Genomic DNA, 14,236 nt, shown 5'->3' on the forward strand with positions numbered 1-14,236 from the left:
TGTGTCATAGCTGGTGTATGAGTTCTTCATACGATTCTTGGAGAGTCAGGAATTCCAGCCCAGCATTGCCAAAAAGTACATAGACCAGAAATTTGTTCTACAGGTGAGTGATGTTTTTTTGTTTTTTTACATTGTAGATGCTGTAGAGATGCACTTCAAAAATGTAGACTAGTGTTGTACAAGTTTGAGTAGTTTGTAGTTTAATCTCTCGCTCTCTATAGCTCTTGGAGCTCTTTGACAGTGAGGACCCTCGGGAGAGAGACTACCTGAAAACAGTCTTACACAGAATCTATGGGAAATTCCTGGGGCTGAGGGCTTTTATACGAAAACAGATAAATAATATTTTTCTACGGTAAGACGGCGCTCCTCATTCTCACTATATTCATATTGACATGTTACTTTCACTGATGTTTCACTAAGGTTTGTTTTCTCGCTCTCTCTCTCGTAAAGTTTTGTTTATGAGACTGAGCATTTCAACGGGGTTGCTGAGTTGCTGGAGATCTTGGGAAGGTATGTGACACTGGTTTGACCTGTGGTTAGTTCTGATGCCTTTGTTCTCTGGCGCTGTCTTAATAGAGTAAAACATGTTTTACTTCTTCATCCTCCCTGGGCACTGTAGTACTGTAGTCAAGGCTAAGGCTTGTTGGTTACCTTGCATAAAGTAGCTACAGTACCTGTGTAATTTGTTGGCCCATGTAAAGCGATTGTTCGTTAATGTATGTTGGCCTCTGTCTTGTTAACATTTGATTCTCCAGTAGACTCAATAGTATATTCTGGCCTCTTTGTATGGACATATATAATTTGCCCTACTGGCTTAGCTCTGCTTTTCTCCTCTCTCTCTCTCTCCCTCTCTTGCAGCATAATCAATGGTTTTGCCCTGCCGCTCAAAGCAGAGCATAAACAGTTCCTGGTCAAAGTGTTGATCCCCCTCCACACTGTCAGGAGTCTGTCCCTCTTCCACGCACAGGTAGTGTGTGTGTGTGTGTGTGTGTGTGTGTGTGTGTGTGTGAAATCATGATTGTGTTGGTAATGTTCTACATGATTGAGTCTGTCTCCCAAATACTGGATGTCTCTGTCCAGTGAGTTGATCCTAATTAGTATTACACATTGACAATGTGTTCACCTTCTTTTCTTTATTGTGACCTCCTATTTCCAGTTGGCGTATTGCATTGTACAGTTTCTAGAGAAAGACCCAGCGTTAACAGAACCAGTAAGTGCCCCCCCCCATGGTCACATCAACCCTCTAATCAGAAGGAACTTTGAATGATCAGGATTTCTCACTGTCTTCATTCATTCATCTACTTCCCCCATCTCTCGCTCTCATCACAGGTCATCAGGGGCTTACTGAAGTTCTGGCCAAAAACCTGCAGTCAAAAAGAGGTAAGAGCCCTGGCTGTTGCTCTAACTGGGGCTGGAACAGTGACCTGCTGCTGCTGGAACGTGTTAATGGGAGTTTAGATGTGGTACCTGGATAGTAAGGATGTGTGTGTTTGTAACTGGGTATGTTCTCAGGTGATGTACCTGGGGGAGCTAGAGGAGATCCTAGACGTGATCGAGCCGACACAGTTCGTCAAGATCCAGGAGCCGCTCTTCAAACAGATATCCAGATGCGTGTCCAGCCCACACTTCCAGGTCAGTCAGTCTACACAGAAGAACACATCTTGTCAGTTTTTTAGGGTTAATCTCAGTATATCTATGACTGTTTGTGCTGTATAGCCTACTCCTATGATCATTTTCTTGTCATGACAATGACCATAGGAGTTTGCTCTACAGCACAACACTGATAATAGTGAAGACATCAAAACTATGAAATAACACATATGGAATCATGTAGTAACCAAAAAAGTGTTTAAAAAATCTAAATATATGACAGCTTTGCACAATTGGCATTCTCTCAACAAGCTTCATGAGGAATGCTTTTCCAACAGTCTTGAAGGAGTTCCCACATATGCTGAGCACTTATTGGCTGCTTTTCCTTCACTCTGCGGTCTATCTTAATTGGGTTGAGGGTCGGGTGATTTTGGAGGCCAGGTCATCTGATGCAGCACTCCATCACTCTCCTTCTTTGTTAAATAGCCCTTACACAGTCTGGAGGTGTGTTTTGGGTCATTGTCCTGTTGAAAAACAAATGATAGTTCCACTAAGGTCAAACCAGATGGGATGGCGTATCGCTGCAGAATGCTGTGGTAGCCATGCTGGTTAACTTCTTGCAGATCAGTGGGACGGTAGCGTCCCACCTGGCCAACATCCGGTGAAATTGCAGAGCGCCAAATTCAAATTAAATTACTATAAATATTAAACGTTCATGCAGTCACAATGCAATACATCAAAATAAAGCTTAACTTGTTGTTAATCCAGCCAAGGTGTCAGATTACAAAAAGGCTTTACGGCGAAAGCAAACCATGCGATTATCTGTGGACAGCGTCCAGCACACAAATGCATAACAAATCATTTTCAACCAGGGAGTTGCGATACGAAAGTCAGAAATAGCCATATAATATATGCCTTACCTTTGAAGATCTTCTTCTGTTGGCACTCCAAAATGTCCCAGAAACATCACAAATGGTCCTTTTGTTCGATAATGTCCCTTTTTATGTCCCAAAAATGTCCATTTATTTGGCGCGTTTGATTCAGAAATACACCGGTTTCAACATGCCTACAAAGTATCTAATAAGTTACCTGTAAACTTGGTCCAAACATTTCAAACAATGTTCCTAATCCTTCCTCAGGTATCCTAAAACGTAAATAATCGATAAAGTTTAAGGCGGGATAATCTGTTTTTAATACCGAAGAAAAAATACCACGGAGCACGCTCCTGTGTACGCGCAATAAAAGACTTCAGCCCTTCACAGTGACACGAAACAATTTACAGCCGTACTTCTTCATTCCTCAAAAGAAAAACATCAACCAATTTCTAAAGACTGTTGACATCTAGTGGAAGCCATAGGAACTGCAACCAGGGTCCATATAAATCAGGATTCCCAATGAAAAATAGTGGAAAAAACAATGAGCTCCAAAAAAAAATCCCCGGATGGGTTGTGCTTGGGGTTTCACCTGCCAAATCAGTTCTGTTATACTCACAGACATTATTCTAACAGTTTTAGAAACTTCAGAGTGTCTACTAATCTACTACAAATCTACTAATTGTATGCATATCCTAGCTTCTGGGCCTGAGAAACAGGCAGTTTACTCTGGGCATGCTTTTCATCCGGACGTGAAAATACTGCCCCCTATCCCGAAGAAGTTAAGTGTGCCTTGAATTCTAAATAAATCACAGACAGTGTCACCAGCAAGCACCCCCACACCATCACACACCACCTCCATGCTTCATGGTGGGAACCACACATGCGGAGATCATCCGTTCACCTACTCTGCGTCTCACAAAGACACGGCGGTTGGAACCAAAAACCTCAAATTTGGACTCATCAGACCAAAGGGCAGATTTCCACTGGTCTCATGTCCATTGCTCGTGTTTTTTGGCCCATTTTATTTGGGCTTTAATCTGATGTGCAGTTAACTCTAATGAACTTATCCTCTGCAGCAGAGGTATCTCTGGGTCTTCCTTTCCTGTGGCGGTCCTCATGAGAGCCAGTTTCATCATAGTGCTTGATGGTTTTTGCAACTGCACTTGAAGTAACTTTCAAAGTTCTTGAAATGTTTTGGATTTACTGACATTCATGTCTTAAAGTAATGATGGACTGTTGTTTTCCTTTGCTTATTTGAGCTGTTCTTGCCATAATATGGACTTGGTCTTTTACCAAATAGGGCTGTCGTCTGAATAGCAACCCTACGTTGTCACAACACAACTGATTGGCTCAAAAGCATTAAGAAGGAAAGAAATTCCACAAATGAACTTTATAGAAGGCACACCTGTTAATTGAAATGCATACGAGGGGGACTACGTCATGAAGCTGGTTGAGAGATTGCCAAGAGTGTGCAAAGCTGTCATCAAGGCTACTTTGAAGAATCTCAAATATAAAATATATTTTGATTTGTTCAACACTTTTTTGTTTACTACATGATTCCATATGTTATTTCATAGTGTTGATGTCTTCACTATTATTCTACAATGTAGAAAATACAAAAACATAAAACCTGGAATGAGTAGGTGTGTCCAAACTTTTGACTGGTACTGCGCACGCACGCATGTTCAAAAGTTTGGGGTCACTTAGAAATGTCCTTGTTTGAAAGAAAATCATTTTTTTTTGTCCATTAACTTCCCTGGGCTAGCAAGCGTCCCACCCTAGTCAACAGCCAGTGGAATCGCGTGGCGCGAAATACAAATACCTCAAAAATGCTATAACTTCAATTTCTCAAACATATGACTATTTTACACCATTTTAAAGACAAGACTCTCGTTAATCAACCACATTGTCTGATTTCAAAAAGGCTTTACAGCGAAAGCAAAACATTAGATTATGTCAGGAGAGTACCCTGCCAAAAATAATCACACAGCCATTTTCAAAGCAAGCATATATGTCACAAAAACCAAAACCACAGCTAAATGCAGCACTAACCTTTGATGATCTTCATCAGATGACACTCCTAGGACATTATGTTATACAATACATGCATGTTTTGTTCAATCAAGTTCATATTTATATCAAAAACCAGCTTTTTACATTAGCATGTGATGTTCAGAACTAGCATACCCACCGAAAACTTCCGGTGAATTTACAAAATTACTCACGATAAACGTTCACAAAATACATAACAATTATTTTAAGAATTATAGATACAGAACTCCTTTATGCAATCGCGGTGTCAGATTTTAAAATAGCTTTTCGGCGAAAGCACATTTTGCAATATTCTGAGTACATAGCTCGGCCATCACGGCTAGCTATTTTGACACCCACCAAGTTTGGGACTCACTAAACTCAGAATTACTATTAGAAAAATTGGATTACCTTTGCTGTTCTTCGTCAGAATGCACTCCCAGGACTTCTACTTCAACAACAAATGTTGTTTTGGTTCCAAATAATCCATAGTTATATTCAAATAGCTCCGTTTTGTTTGTGTGTTCAGGTCACTATCCGAAGGGTGACGCGCGAGCGCATTTCGTGACAAAGCATTTCTAAATATTCCATCGAAGCGTGTCAAACGCTGTTTAAAATCAATTTTTATGTTATTTTTCTCGTAAAATAGCGTTAACCTCTCTGGGCTAGGCGGGACGAAGTCGTCCCACCTACGCAACAGCCAGTGTAATCCCGTGGCGCGATTTTCAAATACCTTAGAAATGCTATTACTTCAATTTCTCAAACATATGACTATTTTACAGCATTTTAAAGACAAGACTCTCGTTAATCTAACCACACTGTCCGATTTCAAAAAGGCTTTACAACGAAAGCAAAACATTAGATTATGTTAGCAGAGTACCCAGCCAGAAATAATCAGACACCCATTTTTCAAGCTAGCATATAATGTCACAAAAACCCAGAAGACAGCTAAATATAGCACTAACCTTTGATGATCTTCATCAGATGACACACCTAGGACATTATGTTATACAATACATGCATGTTTTGTTAAATCAAGTTCATATTTATATCAAAAAACAGCTTTTTACATTAGCATGTGACGTTCAGAACTAGCATACCCCCCGCAAACCTCCGGTGAATTTACTAAATTACTCACGATAAACGTTCACAAAAAACATAACAATTATTTTAAGAATTATAGATACAGAACTCCTTTGTGCAATCGAGGTGTCCGATTTTAAAATAGCTTTTCGGTGAACGCACATTTTGCAATATTCTGAGTACATAGCCCAGCCATCACGGCTAGCTATTTAGACACCCACCAAGTTTAGCCCTGACCAAACTCTGATTTACTATTACAAAAGTTTGATTACCTTTGGTGTTCTTCGTCAGAATGCACTCCCAGGACTGCTACTTCAATAACAAATGTTGGTTTGGTCCGAAATAATCCATCGTTATATCCAAATAGCGGCGTTTTGTTCGTGCGTTCAAGACACTATCCGAAGTGTAAATAAGGGTCACGAGCATGGCGCATTTCGTGACAAAAAAAATTCTAAATATTCCATTACCGTACTTCGAAGCATGTCAACCGCTGTTTAAAATCCATTTTTATGCCATTTTTCTCGTAAAAAAGCGATAATATTCCGACCGGGAATCTGCATTTAGGTAAACAGAGGAAAGAAAATAAAGCATTCGGTCGACTCGTGCACGTGCCTAAGCCCGCAGTACTCTGATCGGCCACTTGCCAAACGCGATAAAGTGTTTCAGCCAGAGCCTGCCTCGATATCATTCAGCTTTTTCCCGGGCTCTGAGAGCCTATGGGAGCCGTAGGAAGTGTCACATTATTGCAAAGATCCTCAGTCTTCAATAAAAAGAGCCCAGATAAAACACAACTTGTCAGACAGGCCACTTCCTTCATGGAATCTTCTCAGGTTTTGGCCTGCCATATGAGTTCTGTTATACTCACAGACACCATTCAAACAGTTTTAGAAACTTTAGGGTGTTTTCTATCCAAAGCCAATAATTATATGCATATTCTAGTTACTGGGCAGGAGTAGTAACCAGATTAAATCGGGTACGTTTTTTATCCGGCCGTGTCAATACTGCCCCCTAGCCCTAACAGGTTAATATTCCAACCGGGCAACGTTGTATTCATTCAAAGGCTGAAAGAAAAAAATTGAGAATTCTCGTGAACGTGCATCTCAGTCTCACTGTCCCCAGGCTGACCACTCACAAACAGAGCTGTTGTACTTTGCCCAGAGACAGCAGACACCCCATGCCACTTTCTGGCGGCTTTAGAGAGCCAATGGGAGCCTTAGAAAGTGTCACGTTACAGCACAGATGCTGTATTTTCGATAGAGATGCAACAGAAGGACAACAAATTGTCAGACAGGGCACTTCCTGTATGGAATCTTCTCAGGTTTTGGCCTGCCATATGAGTTCTGTTATACTCACAGACACCATTCAAACAGTTTTAGAAACTTTAGAGTGTTTTCTATCCAAATCTACTAATTATATGCATATTCTCGTTTCTGGGCAAGAGTAGTAACCCGTTTATATCGGGTACGTTTTTTATATGCTGCCGTGCAAATACTGCCCCCTAGCCCCAACAGGTTAACATAACATTTATTAGAAATAGTGTAGACATTATCAATGTGGTTAATGACTTTTGTAGCTTGAAACGGCAGATTTTTAAAAAAATTATTTTTTATATCTGCATAGGTATACAGAGGCACATTTTCAGTAACCATCACTCCTGTGTTCCAATGGCACGTTGTGTTAGCTAATCCAAGTTTATAATTTCAAAAGGCTAATTGATCATAAGAAACCCTTTTGCAATTATGTTAGCACAGCTGAAAACTGTTGTCCTGATTAAAGCAATACAACTGGCCTTTAGACTAGTTGTGTATCTGGAGCATCAGCATTTGTGGGTTCGATTACAGGCTCAAAATGGCCGGAAACAAAGAACATTCTTCTGAAATTTGTCAGTCTATTTTTGTTCTGAGAAATGAAGGCAATTCCATGCGAGAAATTGCCAAGAAACTGAAGATCTCGTACAACGCTGTGTACTACTCCCGTCACAGAACAGAGCAAACTGGCTCTAACCAGAATAGAAAGAGGAATGGGAGGCCCCGGGGCACAACTGAGCAAGAGCACAAGTACATTACAATGTCTAGTTTGAGAAAGATGCTTCACAAGTCCTCAACTGGCAGCTTCATTAAATAGTACCCGCAAAACACCAGTCTCAAAGTCAACAGTGAAGAGGCGACTCTGGGAGGAGTTTTTCCCTATCAATCTACACACAATACCCCATAAAACAGGTTTTTAGATATTTTTGCAAATGCATAAATCTTTTTTTTACTTTATTTTACATACAGTAAGGTCCATAAATATATTTCGCTGTCTACCACAGCATATTGGAGTTGAAATAAAATAATGAATATGAGCTGGAAGTGCAGACTTACAGCTTTAATTTGAGGGTATTTGCATCCAAATTGGGTGAACGGTGTAGGATTTTGTATTTTTTGTTTATGGTCCCCCCCCTTTTTAAGGTACCAAAAGTAATTGGACAATTGGCTGCTCAGCTGTTCCATGGCCAGGGGTGTGTTATTCCCTCATTAGTTAATTTACAAGTAAGCAGGTAAAAGGTCTAGAGTTGATTTCAAGTGCAGCATTTGCAATTGGAATCTGTTGCTGTTAACCCTCAATATGAAGTCCAAAGATCTGTCACTGCCAGAGAAGCAAGCCATCATTAGGCTGAAAAATCCAAACAAACCCACCAGAGAGAGCAAAAACATTAGGTGTGGCCAAATCAACAATTTGGTATATTCTTAAAGAGAAAGAACGCACTGGTGAGCTCAGGAACACCAAAAGGCCCAGAAGACCACGGAAACAACTGTGATGGATGACAGTATTCTTTCCCTGGTGAAGAAAAACCCCTTCACAACAGTTGGCCAGATGTAAACCATTGGTATGCCTCAAAAACAGGAAGACCAGATTAGTTTCCAAATAACATCTAGAAAAGCCTGTACAGTTCTGGAACAACATCCTATGGACAGAAGAGTATGGAGAAGGTAATTAATTGCTCATGATCCGACGCATACCACCTCATCTGTGAAGAGTGGGAATGTATGGCTGCCAATGGAACTGGTTCCCTTGTATTTATTGATGATGTGACTGCTGACAAAAGCAGGAGGATGAATTCTGAAGTGTTTTTATAGCTATATTATCTGCTCAGATTCAGCCAAATGCTTCAAAACTCATTGTACGGCGCTTCACAGTGCAGATGAACAATGACCCGACGCGTACTGCGAAAGCAACCCAATACTTTTTTTAAGGCAAAGGTGTGGAATGTTCTGCAATGGCCAAGTCAGTCACTTGACCTGAATCCAATTGAGCATGCATTTCACTTGCTGAAGGCAAAATGCCCCAAGAACAAGCAGGAACTGAAGACAGCTGCAGTAAAGGCCTGGCAGAGCATCACCCGGGAAGAAACCCAGCATCTGGTGATGTCTATGGGTTCCAGACTTCAAGCAGTCATTGACTGCAAAGGATTTGCAACCAAGTATTAAAACTCACAATTTTTATTTATGAATATGTTAGTTTGTCCAATTACTTTTGAACCTCTAAAATTGGGGGGCTATGTATACAAATGGTTTTCATTTCTACACGGTTCATACAATAATTTTGACAAAACCCTTAAATTAAAGATTAAACTCTACACTTAAAGCACATCTTGATTGTTTCCTTTCAAATCCATTGTGGTGGCGTACAGAGCCAAAATGATGCAAATTGTGTCACTGTCCAAATACTTATGGACCTGACTAAGTATTCATACCCTTTGCTATGAGACTAAAAATTTAGCTCAGGTGCATCGTGTTTCCATTGATCATCCTTGAGATGTTTCTACAACTTGATTGGAGTCCACCTGTGGTAAATTCAATTGATTGGACATGATTTGGAAAGACCTGTCTATATAAGGTCCTACACTTGACAGTGCATGTCAGAGCAAAAACCAAGTCATGAGGTCAAAGGAATTGTTCGTAGAGCTCCGAGACAGAATTGTGTCGAGGCACAGATCTGGGGAAGGGTACCGAAAAAGGTCTACAGCATTAGTAGTGCTATCTGCAGAGTTTGCTCAAGGTACATGTTGCAATTCTTCAGCCATTCCTGGACCTGTGACCAAAAACAAGCTACATATAGGCAGTACCAAAACAAATGATCTAATGATCGCGTCTCTTCGCAGCAAAATCTGCAGAGCTGGGATGGTTGTATCCCCCATATACAGTGCATTGGGAAATATTCAGACCCCTTCCCTTTTCCACATTTTGTTACGTTAGACTTATTCTAAAATGTATTAAGTCGTTTTTTCCACCTCAATCTACACACAATACCTCATAATGACAAAGCAAAAACACGTTTAGAATTTTTTTTTTTTTGCAAATTCTTTAAAAATAAAAAACTGCTATCACATTTACATAAGTATTCAGACCCTTTACTCAGTACTTTGTTGAAGCCCCTTTGGCTGCGATTACAGCCTCGAGTCTTCTAGGGTATGATGCTACAAGTTTGACACACCTGTATTTGGAGTTTTTCCCATTCTTTTCAGCAGATCCTCTCAAGCTCTGTCAGGTTGGATGGGGAGCCTTGCTGCACAGCTATTTTCAGGTCTCTCCAGAGATGTTCGATCGGGTTCAAGTCCGGGCTCTGGCTGGGCCACTCAAGGACGTGTCCCGAAGCCACTCCTGCGTTGTCTTGGCTGTGTGCTTAGGGTTGTTGTCCTGTTGGAAGGCAAACCTTCGACCCAGTCTGAGGTCCTGAGCAGGTTTTCATCAAGGATCTCTATACTTTGCACCGTTCATCTTTCCCTCGATCCTGTCTAGTCTCCCAATCCCTGCCGCTGAAAAATATCCCCACAGCATGATGCTACCACCATTATCCTTCACCTTAGGAATGGTGCCAGGTTTCCTCCAGACGTGACGCTTGGCTTTCAGACCACAGAGTCTTGTTTCTTATGGTCTGAGAGTCCTTTAGGTGACTTTTGTCAAACTCCAAGAGGGTTGGTCCTGTGCCTTTTACTGAGGGGCTTCTGTCTGACCACTCTAACATAAGGGCCTGATTGGTGGAGTGCTGCAGAGATGGTTGTCCTTCTGGAATATTCTCCCATCCCTACAGAGGTGCTCTAGAGCTCTGTCAGTGACCATTGGGTTCTTGGTCACCTCTGACCAAGGCCCTTCTCCCCCGATTGCTCAGTTTGGCTGGGCGGCCAGCTTTAGGAAGAGTCTTGTTGGTTCCAAACTTCTTCCATTTAAGAATGATGGAGGCCATAGTGTTCTTGGGGACCTTCAATGCTGCAGAAATGTTTTGTTATCCTTCCCCAGATCTGTGCCCTGACACAATCCTGTCTCGGAGCTCTACGGACAATTCCTTTGGCCTCATGGCTTGGTTTTTGCTCTGACATGCACTGTCAACTGTGTGACCTCATATAGACGTGTGTGCCTTTCCAAATCATGTCCAATCAATTTGAATTGACCACAGTTGAACTACAATCAAGTTGTAGAAACATCTCAAGGATGATTGATAGAAACAGGATGCACCTGAGCTCAATTTCGAGTCTTATAGAAAAGGGTCTGAATACTTACATAAATAAATTATTTGTTTAAAAAAAAAATATGAATGTACAAATATTTCAAAAAAACTGTTTTTGCATTGTCATTATGCGGTATTGTGTCTGAATTGATGAATTTTTTTTCATACATTTTCGAATAAGACTAACGTAACAATATGTGGAAAAAGTGAAGGGTTTTGAATACTTTCCAAATGCAAGTTCTCATAACATTCTATTGGTTGCAAGAATTTGGTATAATTTAAATGGAAAAATTCCAATGTTGAATCCAGCGTTGTTTTGCATATCAGTTCATAAACCATGTGCCATGGAAATGGTACATCGAAAATCTCTTCCCAACTATTTTTCAATCTATAATGCACAGGTACATTTTTTGGTAACTGCTATACTTTTTTATTTATCACAATTTTCTTTAACCAATTTAGGTCTTTAGCTACGTATGTGACAACTCCACCAGTCGTATTCATGAGAACATTTACAAAGATTATACTTTAAAAATATATGTATTTATTTTTATAATGTTTATCATTTAGTATATTTCAGTTGAACCACAATATTTGTTTGTATTATTTGTTCTGTCTTTTCTGGTGGATTAAACTGAAATTGCAACCAACTTTCAATGGCTGTTTGTATTCAATCTCTGTTTGTTTCTGTCCCTGGCAGGTGGCGGAGAGGGCCCTGTACTACTGGAACAACGAGTACATCATGAGTCTGATCGAGGAGAACTCCAGCATCATCCTGCCCATCATGTTCGCCAGCCTCTACAGGATCTCCAAAGAGCACTGGAACCCGTGAGTCCACCTCAGCACACCCCTCACACATAGATTTATCCAATCAGAAAACTTGATTTATCTTCTTGTATTTGGTTGTATATTCTATTGTATTTGTATAGACTCTTGGCTCATTATAGGAAAAATAAAGTGTTAAAGAGTTCTTGTTGTCTGTGTTTTTACATGTTTTACATTTTTCTTGCAGGGCTATTGTGGCGTTGGTGTACAATGTACTAAAAGCCTTCATGGAGATGAACAGTACCTTGTTTGATGAACTCACAGCTACTTACAAGTCAGACCGCCAGCGGTAAGATATGCAGCATCACTAAAGGATCGTATGTGGTGTGGTCAGAGCACTGTTGTAGTTTTTTAAACACCCACCCACTCACTCGTTTAGGCAATGCTCCCTACACGGGTTCATACCAAACATTTAGTTTTTTATATACAGAATCTCACTTTCTCTCATATACTGTGTGTGTGTAATATTGTGATTCTTACTCTGGCAGCATAAGACATTTTGATTGGGTGGTACTTGGCCAAGAGTTGTTGTGGTGGTAAACCCAGTAGTAATCTCTCAGTAATCTGCAGCTAGTCCCTCCTCCCCCCTGTGTGATCTGTACTGTCTGCAGTGAGAAGAAGAAAGAGAAGGAGAGGGAGGAGCTTTGGAAGAAGCTGGGGGACCTGGAGCTGAAGAGGGGCCTTAGGAGCGACGGGATCATTCCCACTTAACGAAGCGCCACACTCCCCTCCCATCCATGTCCACCGGAGCGCGCCCTCTGGAACGACATGGAGCAACTGTTTTTTTTTTTTTTTTCTCCTTTTCTGTATTGTGCGACTTACTTTACGGCGGTAGATTCACACGTCTGTTTCATTATTTCAACATCACTGTAAATAACTTTTTCTTTTTCCCTTAAACTGATATTACTGCGAAAAAAAATTATTCAAAAAAAGGAAGAAAAAAACGAGAAAAAGAACTTGTGTGGGGAAAAAAGACATTGGACAGTAGGACTTGAAATGAACTCTTCTTGGAAAAAAATCTACAGCGAAAGAAAAGATTGTTTTAACCTTGCCCTTTGAGAACCCCACTTTCCCTGAATACAAACCCATTTTCCATCTCTATAAACCCATGCTCTTTCTCTCTTTCACTCTGTCTCCTGTGGTGCTTCTGTACCTCTCTCCCTGTGTGGGACGTCCTGACTGAGTGAGATACTTGGGAGGCTCCGCCCTGACCAAGAGGACACCCCTTCCCTCCGTAAGGACCAGCCTCTGACCCCTCCTGACCTGCCTCTCTCCATGCTCAAGCTAAGCTAGTATTATGGACCCATTAGCCATGAGGAAATGAATTGAACCCCTCGTCTTTCTCGACCCTTCCTCCAAGAGGCAAACATGTTAAGGGCCTGTATGTACAGGGAGTAAAAACAAAACGGTAAAGGGAAGGTCTTCATACACACACTTACATCCACCCTCTCGCACCATTTTCTCCCCACTTCCACATTTTGTTTCTGTTCACTTATCTGTGTGCATCTGGCTCCCCAATGATTGATTGGTTTCTGTCAGTTCAGTTGTCTCTCTTTGGGTTTGTGGACTTTGACGCTGCAGTACCAGGCAGCCTGGTATCAGTCTGGCACTGGTACCCTCCAGCCACACAGCAAATACGAGAAATGTAAAACGATTGCGAGCTGTAGAGAAGCGCCAAACTCTCCTATTGTGAAAAGGAGCATCCGTCCCGGGTGTGATCTTCACAGTATTACAAAATTGTATATTGTTATTATATGCAGTACACTGATATCTTGTATCTTGTAGTAATTTAGCATATATTTTTGCTTAGGAACAGTCGGAGTATCCAGTATATAAGAGGTATTAAAAGAGGTAAGAATTACTGGTATTTATGATAGTGTATTCCCCTCTTTCTTTTTTCTCTTTTTGTTTCCTTCTTGGTTTTTAGCTCTCATTTTGGATTTTTTGATTAAGTTTCTTTGACCATCAGATCTTTTTTTAGTTGTGGAGTGAGTGAGTGAGGGCAGGGCAGAGAGAGGAAAGGCATGGAGCAGTTGATATCCTGTTCAAATTTACAGTAAGTTCAGCATTGTTGACAGAATTAATGTGTGCTTTAGGATGGCCAAGATATATGATTAAAATGAAGAAGAAAAAAAAGGGTTGGAGAAATACAAATGTTTAATTATTTTAAAAAATAAAGAGATATTAAATTAAACCTGTTTTGTGATAAAGCCCAGATGCTGGATTGCCTTATTTTCAGACCATAGACTGCTGTTTGTTTTGTGCCTGTGTTTGATGGAGAGGTGAAAGGATGAATGAAGGAGTCTTGTGTTTTTGATTGTTGCTAAGCTACTCTGAAATAGTGT

The 14,236-nt window shown here is 40.7% G+C and overlaps 1 protein-coding gene across 2 annotated transcripts in view; it reads left to right on the top strand.

Moving 5' to 3' along the window:
• Positions 1 to 13,279, top strand: part of ppp2r5eb (protein phosphatase 2, regulatory subunit B', epsilon isoform b) — a 38,356-nt gene extending 25,077 nt beyond the window's left edge. For both annotated transcript variants that reach the window (XM_014190090.3, XM_014190102.3), the window contains 10 exons: positions 11 to 103; positions 222 to 352; positions 451 to 510; positions 859 to 967; positions 1,157 to 1,210; positions 1,330 to 1,380; positions 1,513 to 1,632; positions 11,767 to 11,894; positions 12,079 to 12,180; positions 12,503 to 13,279. In XM_014190090.3, the coding sequence (XP_014045565.1) occupies positions 11 to 103; positions 222 to 352; positions 451 to 510; positions 859 to 967; positions 1,157 to 1,210; positions 1,330 to 1,380; positions 1,513 to 1,632; positions 11,767 to 11,894; positions 12,079 to 12,180; positions 12,503 to 12,602 (948 nt within the window). In that variant the 3' untranslated portion in view covers positions 12,603 to 13,279. The remainder of the gene's footprint in view (positions 1 to 10; positions 104 to 221; positions 353 to 450; positions 511 to 858; positions 968 to 1,156; positions 1,211 to 1,329; positions 1,381 to 1,512; positions 1,633 to 11,766; positions 11,895 to 12,078; positions 12,181 to 12,502) is intronic.
• Positions 13,280 to 14,236: the final 957 nt, after the last annotated feature.

The sequence above is a fragment of the Salmo salar genome, chromosome 01 (genome assembly GCF_965601325.2).
Source record: "Salmo salar chromosome 01, fSalSal1, whole genome shotgun sequence".
In the NCBI taxonomy this organism is placed as follows: Eukaryota; Metazoa; Chordata; class Actinopteri; order Salmoniformes; family Salmonidae; genus Salmo; species Salmo salar.